This window comes from Canis lupus, chromosome 34, assembly GCF_003254725.2.
Source record: "Canis lupus dingo isolate Sandy chromosome 34, ASM325472v2, whole genome shotgun sequence".
Lineage (NCBI taxonomy): Eukaryota > Metazoa > Chordata > Mammalia > Carnivora > Canidae > Canis > Canis lupus.
In genome coordinates, this window is record NC_064276.1 from 32911918 (window position 1) to 32939071 (window position 27154).

The 27154-nt window shown below is 43.2% G+C and overlaps 1 protein-coding gene across 4 annotated transcripts in view; it reads right to left on the bottom strand.

Moving 5' to 3' along the window:
* Positions 1 to 27154, bottom strand: part of GOLIM4 (golgi integral membrane protein 4) — a 78109-nt gene that overhangs the window by 19088 nt on the left and 31867 nt on the right. For 2 of the 4 annotated variants that reach the window (XM_025425497.3, XM_025425496.3), the window contains exons 2-8: positions 12199 to 12273; positions 10794 to 10843; positions 9487 to 9540; positions 7957 to 8107; positions 4396 to 4478; positions 3796 to 3879; positions 791 to 949 (exon numbers count right to left, since the gene is read on the bottom strand). In XM_025425497.3, coding sequence (XP_025281282.1) covers positions 791 to 949; positions 3796 to 3879; positions 4396 to 4478; positions 7957 to 8107; positions 9487 to 9540; positions 10794 to 10843; positions 12199 to 12273 — 656 coding nt within the window. The remainder of the gene's footprint in view (positions 1 to 790; positions 950 to 3795; positions 3880 to 4395; positions 4479 to 7956; positions 8108 to 9486; positions 9541 to 10793; positions 10844 to 12198; positions 12274 to 27154) is intronic. The other 2 variants (XM_025425500.3, XM_025425498.3) reach the window with 1 other exon arrangement.

Consider the following 27154-nt stretch of genomic DNA (forward strand, 5'->3'; position numbering starts at 1 on the left):
GATGGTAACTCAGGACACAGCTCTCAAACATTCACTGTTAAAAACAACTTCCTTGGGGAGACACATAGACATATTTGCCATTTTTTATGCATGTGATTAAAACAACAATATGTGAGAATTAAAGATAAGGATGACCCTACTTTGGATGTCCCTCTTATAAGATAGTCTTCGGCAAAACCTCAATTTTTATGAAAAGCAGAAATTAAAAAAAAAAAAAGGGTGGATTAAGAGACTAGCACTCATACCTTTGATGGCTTTATAAAGACCTCTTAAATACAACGTTTGGCTTGTTCTGTGTGGACCTAGCAGTGCATCAAGTTCGACTGTATCAGCAACTTCAACACGAGTGGGCTGTCAACACCCTCATGATCATTCAGTCTTCTCACTCCACCCCCCCAAAAAGCCAAACGACAAGAACAACAAAAAGAGGTTAAAAAAAAGCTTCAGACACAACAGCTTCTTCAAACCAATAAACCCACCTGAATAAACAAAGCCAGTATTTCCTTCCCAGAAAACACTATAGCAGGAGTTCTCAAAGCATCCTCCCCAGACCAGCTGAATCAGTTACAAATGCAAATCGTCAGGCCTCATCCCAAAATAACTGAACTGGAAATTCTGGGCTAGGGCCCAACTATCTGCGTTAAAACAGCTCTGCCGGGGGCTCCGATATACGTGCAAATTTGAGAACCACTGTTGCACAGGAAGAGGTGGCAATATATAGAGCCGTTCACCTGGTGACAGCATGACGGGGAAGTGACCCGACCGTGGAAGAGCAGTTGGCGCCTCTTACCTCCCGTGGCTCTCCGGCTGTGTTCTCCCTGGCTGTGTTGTCGCCTCGTGGAGAATGTGTCACCTGGGTCACATTCGGCTGCTCTGCTTGTTCTGGCTTTCGAAGGCTTGGAATCCGATTCAGAGTATCTTTCAACTGTTTATACTCTGCAACTTGCGTCTGTGTATACATTGCACAACCGGATGCCAATTGTACAATGTGAGGAGGGAAAGAGACATGATCGTTCATGGATGGACATTAGGGTTCACTGGAAGCCTAGGCTAAGATATTTTACGTACGTACAAATTAGGAAAAATATGCAGATTATTTCCATGCATTAGCTATTCTTACTTGGACATGCTTACCCATTTTTAAGCACATGCAAATGAGAATTAGACATCAAGGGAACAGAGAAAAAATATCTAAGACAGATGTTAGTTTCTCATGCTATGTTAAACAGTCAGAATTCTTATAAATAACTTTGTGGTATAAATACCATTATTCACAAGGCAGTTTGCAACCAGCGTTATAGCATTAAAAAAAAATCTGTTTAAAAATTCACACAATTATATAAATACAAGCGCAGATATCTTTTACCAAATTGGTCTGAGTAATGTTTTCCAGTGAAAAGGAATCCGAAGTTTAAAATAAGTAAATATATATATAAATCGCTCAGGCCACCCCCTTACTCCCCACCCCCTCCATCAACCTGTACTCAAATAGGGTCCCTCACTCTCCAGAAGGCTTCTGGTATTGTGCTCTGCAGATTTAGGAAGGCAACAGCGTAGGCATGAAATGAGCCTAGATTTTTATTCCTCGTTGTGAACCTTCCCTCTTCTAAGGTGATAAAGGTACTCATGTAAGTATTAAATACAATATACTCATATGGGCGTATCTGTGTATATGTGGTGCAGTGTGTATGTGTGTGTGTGTGTGCACAATATTTTTCATACCAGGAGCTAGAAAGGCAGGGAAAAAAAATCAAATACCTTAACTAAGAAAATCAATAGACACTGCTCATACTTAGCTCATCATATGCACCAACACTGTTGTCCTAAAACAGAGATTCTGTGTGTGTAAACACACACCTACATAGACACACACACAAAAACCACAGAACTCTTTTCTGGACAAATTTCCCAGACAGTGCGCACAACAGAGCAGCTGAGTGGAGGCTGGAATCCAGCTGGCGCTCCCGCTGCCCCAGCCGTGCACCCTGGCATAGCGAGTGCTCTTCCACCCTGACGAAGAGGGGCCTTTTTAAATTCTTTTTCCAACTCACACAAAGGTGAAGAAGTTTTCTTATGAAATCTGTCTCAGGGGAGCGCTTCCTTATAATTCGTACAAAGGTATGCCACATGGCTAACAGTGAGTGGCCCTTATCCCAGAGATCTATCAAAACACTTGCATACCAACTTTAGAGGGTCAAAGGCAATCTTTAAAAAAAGACATCTGTGCACATAGTGACACTTTTCGTAAATATTTCTTCTTTCTCCTCCTCCGAGATACATATTTGAAAGCAGTTATGCTGCAGCTCTCAAACATTAGTGTGCATTGAGAATCATGAAGGATCGTGTTAAAAATGCAATCTCCGGGGCCCCCATCCTAGGAACTATGACTCGGTAGGTCTGGGACAAGGCCCAGCTAACTTGATGCAGGGAAGTCTCCAAAAACACCAGCTTATGAGTTACCCGTGACCGTGATGTCAAGAGGACCTAAGCTCTAACCTCAGTTCTGGTCGCTGATCTTAGGCCAGCTATTTTCCCTTTGACTTCCTTGCATTTGGTTATAAAAAAGGGCACAATGTTATAAAGTAGACTGTGAACATTAAATAAAATCCTGTATGAAAAGTTCTTATGATGATCCCAGACACACTGTAAACTCAAATTCTATTTTGTTCTTGCTTTCCCCCACTCGGCTACATTTAAAAATTGGGCTGTTGCTTAGTCTGAGATTTGTGGCCATCACAGCACACAGAATATTCAAATCGGTTTGTCACAATGTTTGCATGAAAAACGGCCTCAAATAAAGTAATACTTGGTAAAAATTGTATAAAGAAGGTTTTAAGTGAAACAATCTCCTAAAGTCCATTTAATTTGTACACGTGTAAAATAATACCACACAGCTATCGCTTCATAGGGAGATATTATATCCAATGACTACCTTGAAAACAAGTCCCACAAACAGATGCTACAGCCTGTGAGATGGGTCAGGGCCCAGCATGTTATGCTTTTCATAATTTTATAAAGACAAAAAATAATACACGGTCTCCTGATTAAGGACAGATAGCTGGTTTTCCTCTTAAATCTTTCCACAGTAGAAAAGTGCAAACCCAGTGGCTAAGCTAGCCATTCCTATTTACTTGCATCTCCTAGAAAGCTGTAAAACACAGTATGGTATCGCTTTCATAAGCTCTCCGACACCCGTATTCGTGCGCTTGCACATTCAGTGCATAAGCACGGAGGGCCTGCTCTGTGCCAGGGGCTGTTCTAGGCTTTGAACAAACAGAATTTATGACTCCTGTTTTTCCTTCTCCATTGACATGAGGTCTCTTATTTTCCATAATTTGACCAAGAACACCTAAGGCTGGTCATAAAAGGAGCGTGCGTAGGCTGGAATATGGGAGCGAAGGAGGGGGGAATGGAAGAAAAAGTCTGACAGTCATGTAGTTGGGAGCTAGCATCATAAAATCCTGTAGATCCTAGAAGAAGAGTCACCACAGGTCAGAGAGTGGCAAAAGACCATACAGATGGGACCATCTCTGGGATTTAAACAAGCATTAGCCCATTGCGTGTAGGATAGAAGTGGTCACAGGTACCACACTACCGGTGCAAAACCTCATCAAAGACTGATTTCATATTCTCTTGATTGAATTTCGAAAGCATGCATGATCCTCAGGATCAGGAGAGCTGTGTGTCCGAAGGAACTCACTCAAGATTGGCTTGTCAGAGACCACATGCATAAAGGAATTCGGAAATGTTAAGCAGATTGTGACAAGAACCCACAGAGGCGGCTACCCTTCTAACCTGTGCAGCCGCTAGTGCACTCTTGTGGTCTTCCAAAGTCACTACAAGCTGTTCATGCTCCGAGAGTAAATTCTTATGCTGTTGCTACACAAAAAAGAATGTTACATGTTGAGATTTAGCATTCCCAGACAGATTCTTCTTCCGCTGCTGACAGTGGTATGAACACCCAAAGGCAGCTTGCTTGTCTGCTTGTCTGCTGTTCTGGTGACACTTGCTACGTTTAAGAAATCGTCGGAGAGAGAGGACGATTTGCTGAAACCGAAAATGTGCTACACCTAAGTATCACAATCCTTTACAATGAGATCAAAACCAAAGGAATGAATATTTCATTATTAATAAACCTTGGCAAATAAAATGCTTATTACAAGGCAACCACGTAGCCAAAGAATCATTTCGCTACTAATGAAAACGTTTGGATTTTTCAGACCATCTTTTAGCTTACAGGGCAGAAGTGGTCAAAGTACTGGGCACATTCTAGTTTATGCAAAGCCCAGAATAACAGTGTGGATTTGTAATGCAGGTCACTTAAGGGCTGACTGGTCAAGCCATTCTACAGAGTAAAGCAGGTCAATGCCAAGCAAATGCTCCGTCTTGTTTTACCTTGACGTCTTGAAGCTGTGTGTGCATGTCTTGGTGTGCTTTCCTTAGTTGTCTGTTTTCTTCTCTCAAATTGTACACGGTTTCTATTTGCGGGAAAAAAAAATCATGCATAAAGCCTTAGGATTTTTTTTTTTTGGCTTTGGATCCCATTATTTTCATATCTAGAACTTCACATAACTATTTTTAGGATTTGTTTTGAACTCTGTACAGTATGCCCAATCAACGACAACTGTATCACTTTGGGATGTGGCATGGATTCAGCTTGATATTCCAATACAATCTGGTTCGGGAGTTTAAATACTTTTAAGGAAGCTACACAGTGTGGAAGTTAAGAATTTCTAATTAGTCAGGAGTTGAAAATGAAGGATTTCTGTCAATAAGCAGGTCCTCAGGAACAAAGTGTAATGGGCATGGATGCTATAAGATTTGAGTCTCTCCACAAATTAAAAAGAAAGTTTCAAAGAGTACAAATCCTTTTTCTCACAGAACCAATAATCTCCACAGACCCCATCAAGTACTTCAAGTACAAAGACAACTCAAGAAATGAAGAGACAGAGAGAAACTCCACTTACCTGTTTAAAAATTCTAAGTATATTTTCTTATTTCTTACATATTTCTTATTTTCTTTCCTGCCTGATGCAAATTCCCCCTCCAACAGCGACAGGACAGTTTTTTCCAGGGCAACAATGTGAGACTATAGCTGCCCAAGGGAAGTCCTATAATCTCTCCCACCTCAAGCCCACTGCTCAAGGAACAGCCTCAGTGACGTAAAGACGCCAGGCCCACCTCTCTTACCCTCTTGGTGATTTTCTCACTTTTGCTGTTTCTGGACACTGGATGTTATAAACTGGCAGCCCCAGGGCTGAATCCAACTCATTTTCTCTTTTTTTTTTTTTTTTTTTGGCCCTTGCAGTCTTGCAGTGTTGGCCTATGCAGAGTGTTCCACATTTGAACCATTTAGAAATCAAGGATCTGGGTCTACTAAGACCTGGCAACACGAGGCCAATTCTCATGTGACAATACTCAGCAGAGGTTGAATGGTGGCAGGGAACATTCTAATTCATTTTGCAACGGGAGACACCTCTGAAAGTGAAAGGGGATGCTGTTAACGACACTGCTGGGACAGGAGGTCTGAGTCTACACTGCGCTGGGCTAACAATCCCTGAGTGGACGTCACCCCCTGCAGACAAAATCCTAATCCTCCAGCGCGGCACTCAGCACTGAGAAAAGTGTCCGTCACCATCTCTTACCATATTTTCTGCCCACTTTTACTCCTTTAGGGTCCCCGCCTCGCCCCTGAGCTCTGGATTGCTGACTGGGTGTAGGGGAGAGGTCAAGAACAAGTAGGAAAGGTTTCGACTCGAAGGTCAAAATACCACTGGGAATCAAGGGGGAATACCATGGGTACTGTCAACGTGCTGTTGGCTGGATGAGGCTTTAGGACACACACACACACACACACACACACACACACACACACACACACACACAGAGACAGGTGCACTCAACACCCAAACTGCTAGCTTCTAAAGGAGTTTTCCATCATAAACTCAATGGTGGTTTCTTCTGTGCCTTAAATGTATTGCCCTTGAGTAAGTTCTTTAACTTTATGAAGGTTTCAATTTCGTCATTTGTTAAATTAGGCTAAACACAATGCCCAGCTTACAGGCTGTTATGAGAATTAAATAAAATAACCGCATGAAGAGCTTCACCTGGTCCTGGCACATGGTAAACATTAGCTGAGTGTCAGCTATTATTATAACAGGGAAGGAAAAGAATAATTATCTAAGCTTATAGGCTACTGGCTCATCTCCCTAGGGAGTCTAAACTCTCTCCTGGCATCACACTGAACTTTACCAGAGACTACCTGGATTATACGCCTGAGTTGCCACTACTGACCTGCCTCCATCGCAATATGCTTTAACTTACTGTCCGCAGCTTTTATCAAAGGATCATAATTGAACGGAAGTGCTGACGGAGGAACTGCTCATAAAAGTGCCATCAAAGGCATTGTCACACCCTATTGTTTAAGGCCTCTCAGAAACTTCTCCCAAAAACTAACTGATACTGGAAATACTGTTCTCTCTCCCCCCTTCTCTCTCCCTCTCTCTGTTTCTCCCTCCCTTGCCCCACCCACAGGGTAGGTACACTCTCTTTCTGATAAGAGGCCCATAACTTACTGCATTTCCCTTTCTGTCCTGGCTGCCAGGAAATTTAGGCCAGGTTACGAGGCTTAAATTCTCTTAGTACGCAGAACTCACGTACAGGTGTCCTCCTCTTTTCCACGGTTCTGATTTATAACCTCTACATATAATTTGTTAAAATTTTACTCTAAATTGCCCTTTGTTTCAAAGAAAATAATACCAAGTAGACGTAAGAAGACACGCTTTATATTACCTTTGTGAGGACTTTTCTCTGTTATCTTCATGATCTCCACCATGTGCCCATACCACCAACAAGCCAACCGACGGCCCTGCGTGTCCTGCGTGTCTATGGCTCGTGGGTATTATCGGCTGACACCTGGCCCAGATCTCTCAGGACCATGTTAACCCTCTGCAATCTGCCTCAATGGCTACTTAACTCTCATGTGCCTTTTTGTTATAACTTATTATTTTGAAATACTTATAGACATAACAATGCAAAAAAAAAATGTACAGAGAGGTCTAAAGTACCTATCACTCAGATTCCTTCCCTCTATGACGGTATCTTATATAAAATAAAAATAGAGTTTGGCACAGTATAACTAACTGGACCACAGACGTTCCTTGGATTTCACCATTGTTTTCACGAGCACCATGTGACTTTTTAAACCAACTGTCGCACTTCAAACTTATTAAGCACCTGGATAATTGATTGCAGAATATTTCCCTTTCTTCCAGACTTTACATACACTCAGAGTGATACATTTGTTTCAGAATACCATGAAAATACCTCATGCTGACAGTGATCATGTATCAGAAACTGTCCTAGGTGCTTTACATAAAACCCTGCGAGGTTGGTAACTTTTTTTGAATATCCCAGTTTGACAGATGATGACGATGAGGCCCATGGTGATCATACAACTTGCCCATGGTCGTAGAACCAGTAATTGAAGAGGCCAAGTCTCGCCAGGGCAGTCTGACTCTAGATCCTGAGCTTTTCCAAGCTACTACTAGCGATCAACAGGTAGATTTCTTGGCCCCTTGGAGACTAGGAAATGCACGGGGCAATTTTGATCGTTGCACTGAATGTGAAGCATTGATGGCATTTTGTGGGTAGAGGTCAGAGATACTAAATATCCTACAGCACACATAAAAATGGCCCTGCCCGATGTGGCCAGTGTACCCCATCGAGAAACACCAAGTACTCTATCCTGTTTCTCTAAACAAACCCAAAGAGATAAGGATCAATGTGACATGTTACAAAGAAATACGTGCCTATAAATAGCCACATGATAAATGTGAACCAATCACCATGCAAAAAAAAAAAAAAAAAAAAACACAAAAACCAAAATTCTACTTTACTGAAACATTACAGGAGTAGTTATTTCCATGTAAACTAGCTAATCAGACTCGCAAATACCTTTTAGCTTAGAAAGTTCTTGTTCTTTCTCCTGCTGTAGCTGCAGGTATTTCTGCTTATGGTCATTAAATGTCCTACTGAAGTCTTCTCCTTGTCTGCGGTGCTCTTCCTCCAAGTCGCTGTGCTGCTTCTTCAGCTCTTCGTGTTGACTCTGCGAAGATGAGAACCTGAGCAGAGATGCACATTCTCGAAATGACACCCCAGCTGACAGCGCCTCAATCTCTCCCTCCCCCCCCACCCCCTCACCCCCACCCCCGGCCCACCGACAGATGAAGCGGGAGGCTTTGTCTTCCTCAGGCTTGCTGTTAATTTGGGCAGCTCCCCCTCCATTTCCCTCACATTTCAAATCAAGTGTTGGGTATCCTGGCCAAAAATAATCTTCTCCTCAATTTCCAACGTCGGTAAAGACAACAAGAAGTTAGAAGTCAGCAAGGAGAGAAGGGGAGGGGAAGGATCCGGGGCAACTCCCTGGACTCACACTGCTGTGGAGACAGGGTAAAGCTAATGGAAAAACTATCCTTCTATGGATATTCCAGGCTTCCTCTTTCAATCTAATGTTTTCCCAGCAACATTTTTTATTTCCCTTCTTTAAATTTCAGCCCTCTGGGTAACCCAGTTTAAAGAAAAAGAAAGAGAAAAAAAGAACAGATTTCCTTCCCTTTGGGGGAAATAATACATTGTTTATAGAATGATTATTTGCCCTACTTCTGGGTCAGAACACCATGCTGTGATCACAGTTTAGATAAATCCCACGGTCTCCAAATGCTTAAATGTGAAAGGACAGTGTGCCTTAATCCACACACAGCTTTCTGGATAGTAGGAAAGGTTCTGGCTTCAATAAAAAGCACTTGCTCTCCTGATATGGGAGGAAAGACAACGCCAAACCAAAAGTGAGGCAGAGGAGGAAGGGAGGCTGGAGGCCTAGAGATCAGGGCATGGTTTCCCCGCTGTGCAGAACACTGGATGGCATCCACTCCTCTCTTCTAGCTTGACAGAAATAATGAATCTCTCCCCTCCACTCACTCTCTCTCTTTCTAAGTCTTCTTGACACACAATAATGAGTTTTACCCCAGAACCAAGGAAGGAGAATCTTTAAATATAAATTGTGTTCCTGGGGTAGGTGAAAGGACACATTAAGTATCGGTAACATGAAGGAGGCGTTTCATTGTCTGCTGCCTCTGGTGCACCGGGGATCACAGAAACGTCTAAGGAAGACCACTGTGAGACATGAAACAAGCAGACACAAACAAAAAAAGCCTTAAAGGATAAAGAGAAGAATAAAATTTTAAATGAGGTGACCAGACAGACTGATTTACAAGAAAATGTATTAATAAGCTGACCGTGATTTTTGCAACTGGGGTGATTAGAGGAGGGGACACGTCACAATTCTACATCGTGTTTACTGCAAATGTGACTTTAATGTTCCACGTTACCACACAAATCAATCTTCTGTAAAAGCTTTCCCTGATCACTTAAGTTACTCAGTTAATTCTTTCATTCATTCATGAGGAACAACGTTAAATGACTCACTTTCAACATCTGATGCTGCACGTTCAACGCACTGTATCTACTATTGGAATCTTGCTGCAAATTGAAAAGAAAATAGTTAACACGATGATAACGATTCTGGCTCTCTTGCTAAACTAGCTTAAAGCACTTAACAGAAGAATTCCATTTGTTTCACTCATAGAAGCTATGATGAATGCCCTGCTCGAACCAGGACGTCTCCAGGGCCGGCTCTTTATTTAACGGCAGGAATGAAGTTTTAACATTCCTGGAAGTTTGCTAGACTTTAGTTAAAGAAAAAGCAAGGCATGGCTTCATAAACGAGCAGCTTGGCAGGGCCCTGGAAATGATTTATGTCCCCTCTCAAGTTGCGAAGAACCAGGGCTCAGAGGCACAAGGCACTTGTCCCGAGACACAGTCACCGCGCGCAGCTAACACCCTGTGCCAGGGGCTCCGGGGGGCTGTGGCGATGAACCAGCGAAGGCCAGGCCAGGCCTCACAGGCTTTGCAAGGCTTAAGGAAGGGGAGAGAGAAGGCGCTTTCCTTCCCGGGGCTTCGGGGGTACGGCATTCTCCATCTATCACTCCACCCAAATGAGAATCTATTTCACAGACTGAAGAAACTGAGAAAGGATAAGCAATAAGCGGAGGGCAAGCATTTCCTTTAGAAGTCGAGCCAGGACTGAAACTTGAGTCTGGGCCATGTTCCATGCAGTGGGTTCGTCTGTGTCCCAGCAGGACACGGTTACACACGGACCCCCCACATTTCCATTGTCCGCCACGCCCCTCGCTCTATCCCACCTCCAGCCCAAGGACACCCTCAACCCTTTAGAGTTGGGTTTTTTTTTCTCCCCTTTTTTTTTTTTTTTTACAATTCCTAAAATGAACTGCAATTTTGCTCCATCGCTTTATTTTACTGCTTTACTCTTTTACTTGACAGAGAAACTGTGTTACGAAATGCACAACAGAAAGCACACAGTTTTAGTTGGGGCTTTTAAAAGCAAGTACGAGTTGAAAGCGGACAGCCTCCCAGCTATGCAAGGAACGGACCCTTCTCGATTTTAATACCCCCAAGATGCCAATGGTTCACCCAACTAATGCTTATATGATTTTCTTAGAGTAAGAGAAAAAGTTGCTTTGGTCTCCAGTTAATTTGGACTGTGCAAGTGACAGTAATGTTGTGGGATTCTTTTAGCAGCAAAAAATAAATAAATTACACACACACACACACACTCCAGCCCTATAGTCCTATGATCAACATAGTAAAAGATTTTGCCACTATTATTTCCCTCTCTTTTTCATAAAATAATTAAGAAAAAACCCCCAACTTACCCTTCCTTTATTTAGTGTTTCTTGTGCTTCTAACTTATAAACAAGAAAATCTAGAAAATAAAAAAAAATGGAGAAAATGGGGTGTAATTAACTCATTATGGAATTTTTAAACATCTAAAAGAATAAAAGCACATTTCGTACACACTTGTGGGAAATATTTTAGGTTTAAAAACAATCGGCTTGGTAGCCTACTTTGTTTTGCCTCTCAATGCTTTAGAAAGACTAGGAAAAAAACTATTAGATAATTTTCAGCTTTATTTTAAAGCTGTACATCTTGAATAAATAATGTATACATTATAACCAATTAGTTAGAAGTGAATTTATAACGTGCACTCTGTGATTAACTCTCCTTGAAATTAAGGAGGAAAAAAAAATGAGGCACATCTGAAGACAGAGATGATTTACTGCTGTCCACTAGATGGCACGCTAAAATCATTCAGGACTTGAAAAGAGAAATCAAGCCACAGAACCCATCTCTAATGCTCTTAAGGCTTTATTATCCACTAGATGGCTCTATAAAATCACTCTGCATTTAAAGACAAGGAAAATCCAAATCCTATCAAAGCATTTTAATGATGCTAAACTCCTCTTCTTCATACAGGCTTAAACCGAGGGTCAGTAAAACATCCTAACCCATCCTGCCCTCCCACACTCCCTCCCTCCGTCCCACGCCAACATAATGAGACAAAATACCTAACTTATATTTCCTCACAGGATTTCACAATACACGAGCAAATAAATCAAACGAAGAATGTGGATGATTTCCAATCACGAGCTGTATAGAGCCTATGCTTTATAGAAAAATTCTGTTAAAAGTCAATGGGTTGCCCAATGCCTGTGCTAGACGCTAATTTTCCAAATTGAACCAATCAGCTGTGCCAACAAACGCCTTCACAAGATAAAAACAAGTGTGTAACTTAAAAGATACCCTGCAGAGGAAAACAAAAGAGACACCATAAGATGTGATCAATGTGTTATGTTGTAAACATAGATAAATGTCTGTATGCCTGTGTATGTGTATGAATGTATAAAATGTGTCATATTCCGGGCAACACATGCTGTTGCTTCTCGGATATCTATGGCCAGAATTTTCGGGGATGAGTGACATATGTGTGTAATATTCAGAGTTAAAGCTGTTTATTTCTGATATAATATGTGTAACCAATGCTATGAACTGCCTCAAGGTGGCAGTGAATGAAAGATTCGGGATCCAATCTTAAGCAGGAATTACCGTATTGTTCAATGCGTAACATACTGCTTGACTTTCTCTGTCTACTTATAAAACTGACTCAGGGCTGATCTGAGAAAGTTCTTAACAACAACAAAGAAATAGTAAAGCAAGCACGCAATGTTTCAAAGAGGAGTATGATAAAAACACAGAACACAAACTGCATTTCATATTTACCTTCCTTTGCTTTTTTATGTTCAAGTCTTTCCTTTTGCAAGGATTTCTCTAATCTTGATCTGTGTTCATACACAACTGAAAGAAAAAAGTTAAAATTTGTCGGCAAAGAATTAGAAACTCTAAAGTAAAGGTAACATCAAATTTTCCAAACAGGGGGAGGAAAACACTTTGGGGTCTTCACGATTGAAATAAAAATGTATACATGTTTAAGTTCCACGTTCTGGGTTAAAAAAAAAAAAAAAAGTCACAACAGACCTAATTCTGAGCTGACTTCTGCACAGTCCGCACCTTTGAAAACAATACTCTGAAAGAGGCTTCCTTCCACCTTCTTTTTCCAGCTCCTTCTCCTGCTTCTCAAATACGAGCATCTGTCGAATACGAGGCTCCACGTCTTCTCCTGGGCCAATGTGTCCACTGTCTGGACCTCTCCCACCATGTGCCCCACAGCTCTATTTCTAGCTCCCACCTCTCTTAGTTTGCTGGAGACCCCGGGGCTTTTCCACCTAGCTACCCCCTAAGTGCTGCCAAGTCCACGGGATCTGAACCTGAACGAAGGCCGCACCCCCACTGGCATGAAAGAGACCGTGCGTCTCCCCTACATCAAGGAAAACACAGTGAGGGAGCCACAGAAGCCAAGAGGGGAGGGACCCTACAGAGAACCTACAGACGTCAGCTTCACATCTGCAGGAAGCCAACAGCAAAGTGAGGTCAGGCTGGAAGACGCCCCTGGACTTGGCCTGTCCCCACCTGCCCTGTCTACTCTGAAGAGCCAGCGATGCCCGGGGAAGAGAGAGGTAGTCTGGATGTCCTAGAGGGAAAACAGGGACGAGGAGCTCAGCAGAACTCTTCCCCACCTCGGCCTTCACATCTACAGCAAACAAGAGCTGGAGGAGTGGGAAAAGCTTTACTTTGGAACGAATAAAATAATTAAATGGCTATTTTATTTCTATAATAAAATGTATGCAGATGGACTAAACCAGACATAATACTTACTAGGCCGAGACTGTGTTTGTGGATACAAGTTATTAATACTTTTTTTTTTTTTTTTTTTTAAATCTGAGATGTCAAGAAGCATCCAGGTCTGTGCTAAGATTTCATTCCAGGACTGAAAACCCAACCTCACAGAGTGGTTTGTACAGGCCAAGAAGGGTGAGGGGGGGAATGGCAAAAACTGAATTTCTGGTATTTGCTTTGAATCCTCTGTTTGTGCAGCATTATGGTCACATATGACCTCAATCCCGTGCCAAACTAAGCCAAACCTGTCATTTGGTTCATCTACCAGCGTCTGGCTTCCCTTGGCTACCCTAAGACACAACTGAATCACCCATCGCTGACTCGCCAGATACAACACATACAACTGCCTGACACTACTGGCCATCCCAAAGCGCCGAGGTCACAGCAACTCCACCCACCCACCCCCACGCCTGCTCTAACTCCTTGTTACTTGAAGGGACGCCCTGTCCCTCCTGCCCTTTCTCCAGTGTCACAGCTGCCAGTTGCCAGCCACTACTGTCCTCCTCCCAGGGTGCCTGCCATCTCCTGGGAGAAGTCCATCTGCCAGTGTCCAAACCCTCGGGCTTCTCCCTACCCTGCATGTCTCATCTTGTCATCCCAGAGAAACCTTCCACTCTCCAGGCTCCCTCTACCACTACCACAACCCCTATCTCTACTCACACCTCTAACATCTCTGGGCACAACTCTCAGAATGCCTACTACCACCCAAACTGGCTTGGTGTCATCCCCTGGCAGGTGTATGCCTCAATCTCAACTTCCTCGTCCTCCCCAGCCTCTTACAAGTCATCGCAGCAATCCCTGCCTTGGTCTTTTTTTCCACCAGTGTTCTGTTTTCTTTGCCAGATGACCCCTTCCCCCCAGTGCTATGGTTATAAAGGATCTAATACAACTTTGCACGTACTGAGCCCCTATGTATCTGGAAGCACATTATGAGTAGGAATGCGAAATGAATCGCCATGCGCCTTGGCCATAAGCAGCTCAAGTGTAACACAGTGGACAGGGGAGGTAAATTTTAAATAATTAGAGCTAAATACACTTAGCACAATAAAAGCATATTTAAGCCCAAGGAAAGTCAAGGAAGAGCCCTGGATGGGAGAGGGGTGAGGGAAGACTTCTCAGAGGTGGTCATCTCTTGGCTGGCTTTGAGAAGGAAGAGCAATTCGATAGAAAAGTGTGCCACGGGAGACAGGCACCTCTGGAAGACATCACAGGGACGAAGGCACGGGGGTATGAAATTGAGCTAACCGTAGCTGTACTCTAAGCTTGCTTGTAAGTCCATTGTTAAAAAATCACATTTTTTCCCCCAAATAAGTCTCTATGGCAGATAAGTCCATCTGCCAGTGTCCAAACCCTACTAAAACCAAGAAGTTCCTTGAATGGGTACTAACAGTATCATCTGGAATGATGTTTGGAACAAGGCAAGGGAAGAAAAGATTAGCCCTACAGAACCTCACTAAGCCAAGCCCTAAACTGCAGGCGCATGGACTTTGAGAATTTCAATCAGGTGGGAAACATTTACAGGGGAACAAGTCCGTGACGGTGCTATCATGACATCCCAGAGGCAAGAACAGGATGCCCCAGGCACACCTGAGCTCCCCAGTGGGAAGGAAATATCCTGCCTCTCCTCTAATCCACTGGCCAAAGTTCCCAGGTCTGGGTAGAGAGTCGTGGGAACACAAACATGCCCGGTACCCTGGAACTGTGGTGCACTAGCTGGATATGGGGTAGATGATTTCAGCAAGCGTGTGCACCACTTCCAAAGGAAACAACAGGAAGAACTGTCAAGGTCTTTTTCCAATGGAACTGCAGTGGCAGAGGGTGTGGGGAGGTCTTGAGGTTGGGGGGCTGCCAAGGAGGTCAGGACCACTAGAGGGAAACAATTCCAGCCTATAAACACCCGTGAGGGGGCTCCTGGGTGGCTCAGTGGCTGAGCATTGGCCTTCAGCTCAGGTCGTGACCCCGGGGTCCTGGGATCAAGTCCCACATCAGGCTCCTTGCATGGAGCCTGCTTCTCCCTCTGCCTTTCTCTCTGTGTCTCTCATGAATAAATAAATAAAATCTTAAAAAAAAAAAAAAAAAGAAAGAAAGAAACATCCGTGATTTTAAAAGACAGCAGCAGAGCCAACAAGACAAATTCGAGAGGACGGCTCACCACCTCAAACTCCCAAGTATCAGACCTTACTGTGGAATAGAGGGGAAGTAACGGCAGGGGAAAGCTGCACTTACGAATCACAATCCTGCACAATCCTCTACTGCAGCAACCACTGGCAATCACTTTGCAAACTTGCTGTGGCAAAGGAGTCTTGTATGGGACTTGGTAAGTGGGTAACGATGGTCTTTGCCCTGGGAAGCAGGGTTATGTCATCTCCCGGTAGAGTGGAGGGCCCACTGGATTGCAGCAGGCAGAGAGGGAGTCTAGGGGATGGAGTGAGAGGGTGGGAGGCTGTGCTCCACTCCCTCGGTCTCTTCCCCGCGACGCAGTCAGGTAGGTGATGTGCCAACAGCTGGCCCAAAGTGCCCATTTATCATACTGAGTCACACAACCGTCTCTTGACAGTCTGACACTCAGTGGGAATTTACACGTTCCACATCCTATTAGCAGTGTTGTCTCAAGAGCCAGAGAATCCTAGGACACTCCGTTACAAACTTTCATAAATACCCTAAACAGATGCTACACAACGTCCACGAAGCCAGGACGCGTTCGTGGATCACAGTCAAAATTCAAAGGCCGTGAGACACCTGAGCTATTCAAGGATGAATAAAATGGCATCGCTCATCAATAACAAGATCTGAGGCATGAAGAATGTGGTTTTGCAAAGGAAGTAAAAAAATAAAATAAAAAATTAAAAAAATTAAAAAAAAAAAAGATGTGATAAACAGGAACAGAGGATGTACGTACACACCAGGAGGTGATTGTACTATTGATATTATCCAACTCAGAACTGGCCAAGCCCTTATTACATGGCACTCGCTTCTAACCCCAACGTAAAGTAACTTAAGAGTGCAGAAATGGGAAAATAACAAAAATAAGTAAATAGAATAAATGTAAACAATTTTTAAAAATAGCAAAAAAAAAATGCAGCAATGGTTGCAGGCTGAGGAGGAGGCGAGAGGCGGGGAGAAGTGGGGTTCCTTCCCCGAGTTCCAAGAAGGGAAAACCATGACAAGGGGAGCCTTAAAAGATCTATAAGGGAAAGGGAATGGGTCGGTGAAAATTTACCCTCGGGATTGCAAATTCTAGAAAGAATGGGCGAGGGAAAGAGGCAGGTGGCAGCCTAATGGTTGAGAGCAGGATTCAAACCCCGGATCCGTGCCTTCTGGGGCGAGCTGCTGAACCTGCGCTTCGGCTTCCTCACCTGCTGTGGGTGAATAAGGGGAGCATCCACCTGTGAGCGGGTGTCGGGGTTACATGAGTGGGTCACTTGCGCCAAGTGCGCAGAACATGAGCTGGCACAGAGGAAATGCTGGGGCACCCCAAGATACTCACTCTCCTCCCTGTGGGGCTTAAGATTGCCAGGGAAGCAATCAGAGGATTCCCTGAGCCCTTTCAACCCTACAGTTAAATTCTAATAATAATAAAGTAATTACAGATATAGATATATGATTATGCATAGAGGGAGGGGGGACTCAGAAAGGCAATAAAATATTAATCTCAGTTCCCTTTTACTTAAAAGGAATCTTTCCCTTAAAAAAAAAAAAAAAAAAAAAAGATCAGTCCAACGGCTCCAAACTTCAGAAGCCTTTAAAAAAAAAATAATAAAATGCACACACACACATACACCCACACTGCCCTTAATTCTTTTAACATGCATTCTCCCGGCTTTGGAGCTAGTGATTTATCTAGAGAGGTTTACTGTTTCACTTAGGAGGAGGATCGCTAATCAATCCTTGTCACCTATCTCTATTTTTCTATTTATACTCTGAAGTCAAGGGCATCAGTCAAGATGAACTAATACCGCTAGAGGTACATAATGATTCAATCTGGGCATTCAGGATTTTTTTTTTTTTTTTTTTTTTTGCATTCAGGATTTTTAATGCAGAATTAACAGTGCAATGGGGGTAGGATTTGAATCACAAGAACCCATGAGAAAGAGATGAAAATGCATAATACTCATCATCTCCCCTGCGTCCTGAAAGGGAGTTTAATATTTTCCATGCAGTGGAAAACGGAAAGAGGTTTTACTCCTCCTTCAAGAGTTTAAAATCATGCCAGCTTCCTACAGCAATTTTCCATCTCAACTCTGACTTGCTCTGAAAGCCACAAGAGAAATTAGCTGTATACATCCACTATGGGCAAAACACAAATCCATGGCATTTCAGGGCAAACTGCTCCAATTCAGAATTTGAAAGCAACACTCCAAAATTAGACATAAAACACTGCTAAGTGTTTTAACACCTTAAGCCAAGAGAGGGCAATGTTTCTTTGGCAGAAGCAACAGCTCATAAAATTTTGCTTTCTGTCCTGACGATAACGTAAGGTTTTATCTTTATAAAAAAAAAAAAAAATTGTATGAAAGTCACACAATTCAGCTTGTGAAAACATTAAGAATTGCAAGTATCTTTAGAGCTGATAAAAATGAAAATGAACAAATCTGTGCTTTTGACTATTTGGTTGAAGGTTTGTTTTTTGGGTTTTTCTTTTAAAGATTTTATTTATTTTAGAGAGAGAGAGAAGGCAGGGGGAGGTGCACAGGGAAAGAGAGAGGGAGATTCAAGAAGTTGCTGTGCTGACTACAGAGCCGGACCTGAAGCTTGATCTCATCACCCTGAGATCACGATCAGCTTGATCACGAAATCAAGAATCAGCCACTTAACCGACTGAGACACCCAGGCGCCCTGGTGGTTGAAGATCTTCAAGTAGGAGGCAAGAGGGATGACAAAGAGGAAGATAAACTGAAATCACCTTAGTTCCCAGAACATAATACTTTTGAAGATTTGTTTTGTCTTTGTTTTTAGGCCTAGAATAGCAGATATTGTGGTTCTCAGCCACCAGATGTGGGATGGAGGACAGTCGCCCCCTCTTCTGTAGAACAATGACTCAGGAATTAACACGAAGACAGAGTTTTCCAATTCCCTTTCCTTCCTTCCTTCATAATTCTACCTCCTAAGGAGTCTGAGGAAGAATAGAGGAGATCTTGGAAAACAACGCACATACAACAAGGAAGCAAAAGAACAAGGTGGTGGTGACATTTTGAAGATCTCACTGGATCCCCCCCTCCAGCCCCTGGGAGTAGACAAGGGACACCCTGTGGCTATCGTCAGTGGTCAGAGTCTCAGCCCAGCTCTTTCCCTGGTGTCTCCCCGACTCCTGCACCATCTTCAGAAGGTCGCTACGACCTCTCACAGGTAACTCCTCAAAAGTTAGGCCCAGGTTGGACTTCTCGCTCATCCTAGTTTTACGTCTTCCAGCACAGTTTAACCTTTCCAGTCAGCTTGACAATTTATGGTTGAATTCAATTATTAATTAACCTTTCCCTGCGGTTAGCTCCCTTTACTAAATTACATATTCACATTCCAGGCCTGCGGCGCAGAACCTTGCAGTGGCTTCCCATCATGCTCCGAGTGACACCCAACCCCCTCCGCAAGGCTTCGCCAGGCTGTTGGTCCCGCTGCAGCCTGCCCTTCCTCGAACAGCCCAGGCACCCTCTCCCCCCAGCACCTTGCACCGCCTCTTCCTGCTGCCGCCACTGCTCCTTCTCCAGGCACTTGCACAACAGACCCCCTTATTTCTTGCAGACCTTTACTAAAAAGATACCTTCCCCCCAAGTCCTTTCCCGGACAATCTATTGAAAATTGCAACCTGCTCCCCACTCTCAACACTTCTAGTCTCCATTCCTACTTTATTTTTCTCCTTAGGGCATAACACCCTACCAAAAAAAAATTATATATATATATACATACACACACGTGTCTGTTATTTGTCTTATTTATTGCTTTTCTACATATATTTATATATATATTCTATATATTTTTAATATATATACTTATATATATATATTAACACACACACACATATATCTTCTTATTTGTCTTTGTCTTATTTATTGCTTTTCTATCCCACTAGAATATAAGTTTTGTCAGGGCAAGAATATCTGGTTTGCCTTATTTCCCTTCTGTACCCCTGGTACGTTGGATTGTCAACATTCGATAGATAATGAATGAATAAATGAATGAATGAATGAATGAACGAACTATAGGTGCCTTGAAGGCTGGGATTTGCTAGCTCCTTAATCCTCCTCTTCAATATCCCAAACCTTCATTACTACTTCAGTCCTGATACTCTAGTTCCTAATATCTGGTGGTATTCAATAGCTGTTAAATGAATGGGTGCATTTAGAAGATATTTCATACTTTTGCTCATTTGCCTGCCATCCTTTATGGCTGGGCACTTTTAAGCTAAATTTCCACATTTGTTGGCTCATTAGTACTTGCCTATTGCAGAGAAGAGAGAGGTAACAGAAAAAGAGATTAAATATAAATTTATCTGTTGATGTGCAGGCTCATAAGATTAGCATTAGTTAACTCCCAGCTCTGGAATACAGACGCTTTCAGGATGCTGAGAGAAAAAAGGACAGTCTGATTAGGTATTTTTCTACTGCATAGCAATTAAAGTTTTTTTGTTTTTGTTTTTGTTTTGTTTTGCTGCACAATAAAGTTCCTATAATAGCTCACACAAGTGTCTATTTTTAAGTTTGCTAATGCATACAGTTTATGAAGTCATTTAAATGGAAATTTTAACCATGATTTCAATGGTGCTTAACTGCCTTTTTTATTTTGGATAAAACTATACCCAGGCTTTCCCTCATGACACTCTCTGAGATTTGGCTTTCTCAAATAAGTATTACATTAGCTGACTTAAGATATATTTCTTCATAGAGGAGTCTTCTTTCAAGTGGTGAGCTACTAATCATCATTCTTATTATTAGATGAAATCTACTCACTCCTCATGAAAGGATTCTTCTCTTAGCTGCTTAGAGCTATTCTATTACAGCCCGGCAGTGTTCCTTCCAGACATCTTGAAAAACACAAAAGTGTAGGATTGACTCTTATAAAAAGCTTATAATCAATAAATTTGGGCTGTGAGGAGAGGTAAAGTCAGGTAAAACAGTAAGAAGACAATTAGCAGTCACCAAAGGTTACGTGAGCTGACATCATGTATCTGCTGAGCCAACAGATTTTTAAAAAGAACCTCTTTGCAAGCGGAGAGGAAAAATATCCTCCTGCCCCATGAAATGCTACACCTTACAAAGCAAAACTTATATATATATATATATATAATATGTATATATATGTGCATATATACTAAAAAATATATACATATATTTGCATATATATGGGGAACTTAAGAACTTACGGTAATAGAAGCAAAATTATTCTAAAATAGATGTATATAAATAGGCCCTGTACAGTAATATTCTTATTTAGCAGTCAGATATTAGCAGGACAGCATCATAGTGTTTCAGGACACAATGCAGGAGAGAAAGAGAAAGAGGGGAAGAGGCTTCTGGTCACCCCCAATTGACTCAAGGATGTAGAATGCCCTTTAGATGAGCTAAAATATGCAAAAGCACATTGGTTTTATAATAGGACTATGCATTTATGCATATACTTTTCAAAATTGATGTGCTTGAACCAACCATAAGACATTTCATTTTCCTAGGTGATCTGATTTATTCATGGGAACCTGTCTCTGAGGATAGTACCACTAACCCCAGCAAGGAGGGAACAAACACTCAGGTATCTACCTGGAGAGGTTTTTAACTTTGCATAAGCCTGTATCCCAAAGAATAGCCCCAAGAGCAGTAGGCTGAGCCAGCCTATAACACACTTCTTCAAATCAACCCAGCAGCACACAAGCAACCCCAGCTTCATCCAAACTCCCAATATCACATTTTCACTTCAAGATGTGAAAATATACAATATAGCTTGGAGAAGTTTTTCCTAAAATTCTGGCTTCTACAGAGATATTATTTAAGGTTACATCTCTAACGCATCCTGAATACTTCAGTGAACAAATCAAACAAGTATTCAGTGAACACTTACTATGTGCCAGGCACTGGTCCTGATATCCTTGGGCATACGTTATGAGCACAACAGTAAAAAAAAAAAAAAAATTTTAAAATGTCTCCGGGGAGTTCATATTCTGGGAGATATATAAATGATTCGGAACTAATGAGTGTCATGGGGTGGGGGGCAGGGAGAGCAGGGTAAAGGAACTAGAGGTATGGGAAGGATGGGTCACATCTCTAAATCGGGTAGTCAAGGCAGGACTCACTGAGAAGAAGACATCTGAGCCAAGACTTGAAAAAAGTGCAAGAGTTACTACTACAGACACGTAGAGGAAAATGTTCTGGAGAGAAGGAATGGGCAACGCAAAAACTCTACAGGGCAAGCATACTTCGGGACGTTCTAAGAAATGTAGAAAAGCCACTGTAGCTGAGTAGCTGGAAGATCAAAGGGCAAAAGTGGGGAAGGGGACAGGGTGGGATGGGCCTCATAGGACCTAGTGAAGAAGACTCTAGCTTTTACTCCAAAATCCTCTGGAGAGTTTGAGCAGGAGTACAGGGTTCAGATGATTTAGATCTTAAAATAATGATCACTCTGACCGCATAGGTGCAAGATGCCAGCAGGGAAAGAGGTTATTAGCAGGCTTCTGCAATAATCTAGGCATGAGGTGATGGTGGAATAGGACCGATGTGCAGGCTGTGGCAGGTTCTGCATTTATACTGAGGCTAACACCAGTGCATGCCATCAGCTGAGATGGGCAGGCCACTAGAGCAAGAGGTCTGTGAGGAAGATTTATGGGATAAGCAATTTGTTGATTATGGAGTGATTCACTCAGCCTACAGGAGTCAATTAGACTCCTACAGGTAACATCTGGTGTGGATGTTTAAAGATGACAATGGAGGAAAGAACGCAGAAAGATACAGTGGAGACAGAATGTGCGAGCGCACTGAGGCAAAAACAAGAAATCTGCTTATGGTATTCTTCAAACTGAGTAAGAATAACCTTGTTAATAGCACAGATTCCTGGGGCCCAGCCTGCACCTACTGAATCAGAATTTCCAGGGACGATGCCTGATAATTGGAATACTCAGCAAGTGCGCACCACCTGCCTCCCCTGCTGTGTGCTTTCACAGGGGAGTTCTTTTTTTGTTTGTTTGTTTAAAGATTTATTTATTTATTCATGAGAAACACAGAGAGAGGAAGAGACACGGACAGAGGGAGAAGCAGGCTCCATGCAGGGAGCCCAACAGGGGACTCGATCCAGGATCTCCAGGATCACACCCTGGGCTGAAGGTGGCGCTAAGCCGCCCAGCCACTGGGGTTGCCCTCACAGGGGAGTTCTGGAAACATTGTTTAGCATAGGGATGATAGGAAAGTAGGCGGCAGCGTGGGGAGAGAATGGGTGAGACAGGGCTGCGATGGACTTGGCCTGCAAGGTTGCCAGAAAATAAGTTTATGGGTGGTGCAGAAGATAGAGAATCCAAGATAGCATAGAGGTTGATGGATTCATCAGTTAGGAGGTCATTGCAATAACCTGGAACAAAATAGTATGAAGAGTAAAATTTCATATTGCCCAAATAGAAGATGATCTCCAGTTATGCAAATAGGACAATCCAATAATAATAATAAAAAAAAGCTGATTATTTTACCACCTGGAATATACAACATTTTAGAGCAGTGGAAAGGAGTAGGAGGTGAAAAAGAATACAAACCGACACTTAAATTAAATGTACGAAAAAGTGGCCAACTAACTTAATCATCAGGGAAATCAAATTAAAATCAGGTAATACCACTATCCTCCCAACAAAATGGTGAAAACTCTCAAAGACAGACAATACCAAAGGTTGGCACGACGTCGCTGACGGATGTGAGTCAGTACAACCACTTCAGAAAACTGCCTGGCAGCGTCCGCCAGGGCTGACGAATGCAGACCTCGTGGCCAATGAATCCCACACCTCGGCATGCACCCAACCCAATATTTTAATTTATTTACCATTTACCTCACATAGGAGGGTCTTAAGAACAGCACTATTCATAGTAGTCCCAAGATGAAAAACAACAGGATCATGGGGCACAGGAGAATGAGGAGGCGCGGTTGTTCAGGAACCTGTTGGCGTCACCCAGCGGGGCGAAGGAGCGGACTGCGAGAACAGGCGAGTTCCACACACGAAAGGAAAGCAGCCAGACGGCAGGACGGTGCTTCCTAAGTCAGGCTACTCACAAGCAGCTCAAAGCCAGGCGAGAGCTGACGGCGGTGACAGGAGACGGGAGGCCGCGGAGGCGCGCAGGGCCTGGGAGAGCGCGAGACAGCCTTTCTGGGTGCCGGAGACGCCCGCTTTGTGCAAATCCACTGAGTTCTCTACTTAAAGCTTCCTCTACTTTGCTGACTGTGTACTGGTTTAGGTGAAAGGTGAAGGGTGTTTGTTCAGTGACAGGAATAGTGAAATGGAAAACACAGCTAGATGTGTTCCCCTCCCACCCGCCATCCACATCTCTCCCAACACCATGATTCAAACTCTTCAGGCGGGTTTTAGAATTTAGAATTTTAGTCCTCGGAGGTTCCTGAAGCATCCCCGTCTCCCCTGAGAGGCAACATCTGGGGACGCTCTGTCTGCTGCTACTGCCAGAACCGTCCTAAGCTGCACACATCTGTAAAAGCGAGGAGATCCCTCCTCACCCCAGTGAGAATGGGGGAAATGAACAAGACAGGAAACAACACATGTTGGAGAGGATGTGGAGAAAGGGGAACCCTCCTGCACTGTTGGTGGGAATGTGAACTGGTGCAGCCACTCTGGAAAACTGTGTGGAGGTTCCTCAAAGAGGTAAAAATAGACCTGCCCTACGACCCAGCAATTGCACTGCTGGGGATTTACCCCAAAGATACAGATGCAGTGAAACGCCGGGACACCTGCACCCCGATGTTTATAGCAGCAATGGCCACGATAGCCAAACTGTGGAAGGAGCCTCGGTGTCCAACGAAAGATGAATGGATAAAGAAGATGTGGTTTATGTATACAATGGAATATTCCTCAGCTATTAGAAATGACAAATACCCACCATTTGCTTCAACGTGGATGGAACTGGAGGGTATTATGCTGAGTGATGCAAGTCAACTGGAGAAGAACCAACATTATATGGTCTCATTCGTTTGGGGAATATAAATAATAGTGAAAGGGAATAAAGAGAAAGGAGAGAAAATGAGTGAAAATATCAATGAGGTTGACAAAACATGAGACCCCTAACTCTGGGAAATGAACAAGGGGTAGTGGAAAGGGAGGTGGGTGGGGGTGGGGGTGACTGGGTGACGGGTACTGAGGGGGGCACTTGGCGGGATAAGCACGGGGTGTTATGCTAGATGTTGGCAAATTAAACTCCAATAAAAAAAAAATAGCAAGGAGGGCCAGTGGTTTCAGTCGTCCTGTAGGTGAATATTCATGCTTTCTGTATTGTTGACTCGAGTGTACTGGGGTGCTTTTGGCGGGGGCTCGTGGTAAAGAGGCTTGTTTATAAAAACATTTTGCATTTGCAACCGGAGGAGGACACATTCCTGGGAATAAATACACCATTCTAAGTGTTATTTCGTTCTTAAAAAAAAAAAAAAATTGGTCAGGTGCCTTCCATAAATATCTAACCACATCAAACGAGGTCATTTTGGGCTAATGTGTCTTCCTCACACAGTGCTCTGCTGTTTAAAATAAAGCAGTTGGGAAAGCACCCAGAAATAGCAGAGGCTTTGTGCTGACTCCAATACAACAAGACTCCCTCTTTTTCTGAGGGGTAATTTTGCAGAATGAAGGGAACCTTGCCTTATAATATCCAAGGGTATGCAATCATCACTGACAGAGGGAGAGGAATGCCCAGAAGCAAAATATATTTAAGGAAATCAAATCAAAATGCCTGAGTGATGGATTCAAAGTGCACCATGCGAGTGAATCCAGGGATGGTGCAAATATTTTTGACTGAGGCTACCGTGTGCAAGACGGATCCAGGATCAAGGAGGCCTGGGGCGAGGCAAACCATGTCCCCCACGGTGGACAGGTTTAATGTTTGATAGGGATGTCCAGATGGCACAGAGGACCTTAAAGATAATCCAAGAGGGACGCCCGGGTGGCTCAGTGGTTGAGCATCTGCCCTCGGCTCAGGGCGTGACCCCAGGGTCCTGGGATCGAGTCCCGCGTGGGGCTCCCCGCAGGGAGTCTGCTTCTCCCTCTGCTTGTGTCTCTGCCCCAATCTCTGTGTCTCTCATGAATGAATGAATGAATGAATAGTAATCTAACCAGCACTCACGTTGCTGGCAGCTGGAAGGTCCTTGCTGGGAAGGGCCACCATCTCTTACAGGCCTAAGACCAACACAAGGACCCCTCCGGGGCAAACCTCAGCCTATTCCCCACAGCCACTCTTACTCCTCCTGACATAGCTCTCTGTCCACCACCACCAACCTGCCTGACTGCTTATGGTTACAACTGTGGGAACTTACAAAAAGAGAGACAGAGACAGAGACAGAGACAGAGACAGAGACAGACTGTGGGAACAAAATCAGCACTGACTGTCTGAAAGCTACTTCACCAGTTTCGCTGGAACTCTTAATGATAGTCTGAATTCTCTTTTCACTTTTGGCCATTCATTTTCAAGCTTTCCTTTGGGATAAAAATATACTTAAGTATATTTCTTTATACCTCCTGCTACAGAAAATGAATATTTTCCTAGCGGTCTCAGAAGAACACATGTGACTCCAAACAGGAATATCTTCTGCACGGAGATGTCGGGCACCACCAGATGCGGCAGGGGGTGACAGCTTAGTCACTGATCCCTGCACCCGATGTAAGAAGAGTCCTTCAGCCACTAGGCTGGCCTCACTGGGTGAGACCCTCAATTTCAGATGAAGGTGTTATCCCTTCTTCATCCTTTAGGAAAGGGCATGGTGCTTACGAGGAGCTGTGGACTCGAGGGGGGCAGTGAGAGATTTCTGACGACCATACGATGCAAGAAGGATACAGAGGGTTTTGCGGGGGCATATTCTGGTGAGTAGCCCTTGCGATACTTCCATTACGCTGGTCTGGGTCCTGTAAGGAAGGTCATGGGTCACATGACACCCAACCCTCAAGATCAGCATCTGCCTTCACCGTGATCCCTGGAGGCCCAAGGCACAGCTCTACCCACAGTCTTCTTATCTTTTTATATACAGACTTGCCACTCCTCCTGCACGTGGATTCCTCCTGAGAAAGTTGGTCTCCTTGCTGTTTGCACACTAGCCTTGGTCTGGTACAAAGTGGGCACCTGCTGAATGTTTATCAAGCGACCGAACTAAGGCAGACAAATGAATGCCAGGATCAAAGGTTGCACGTAATGTTAATAATGTACCCTTCACATCAACTATTCTATAAAATGCATGTACGTAAAGCTTTAATGATTACATGTCAAGGTAGATTTCCAAGAGTCTCATTTTTAGATACTTTAAATTTGATACAGCTGACCTGCACCAAAAGAAGCCTGGGAATTCATTGGCACCCTCTAAAGCTTCTCTATCAAAAGCAGAGATGATATATCTATATTGTTTAAATTAACAAAGTACACGGGGACTTTTGAAAACACAGAAAAATCAATAAATAGTCCTGATCTGTAGAAAGGAGCATGACTGGATGCTGAAAGAAAAAAAAGAAAAAGAAAAGAAAAGAAAAGAAAAAATCTTTTCAAACTCATTCCATAGTTTGAATTCAGATTAAATCCATTGAAAATAACTTAAATAGGACTGAGATGAATTCTCCTGAAAGAAAAAAGCAAGCAAGAAAAAAGAGACAGGCTGACAAATGGAATCAGATGGAGACAAGAGATAGTTTTAAAAGGATTTTTCAAATAATTTAGGGAAAATAACAGTAGCCTGAGCCAAGTTTCCTGAGTTCCATGCTGCCTGACACTAACCAGTTCTGTGCTCACGA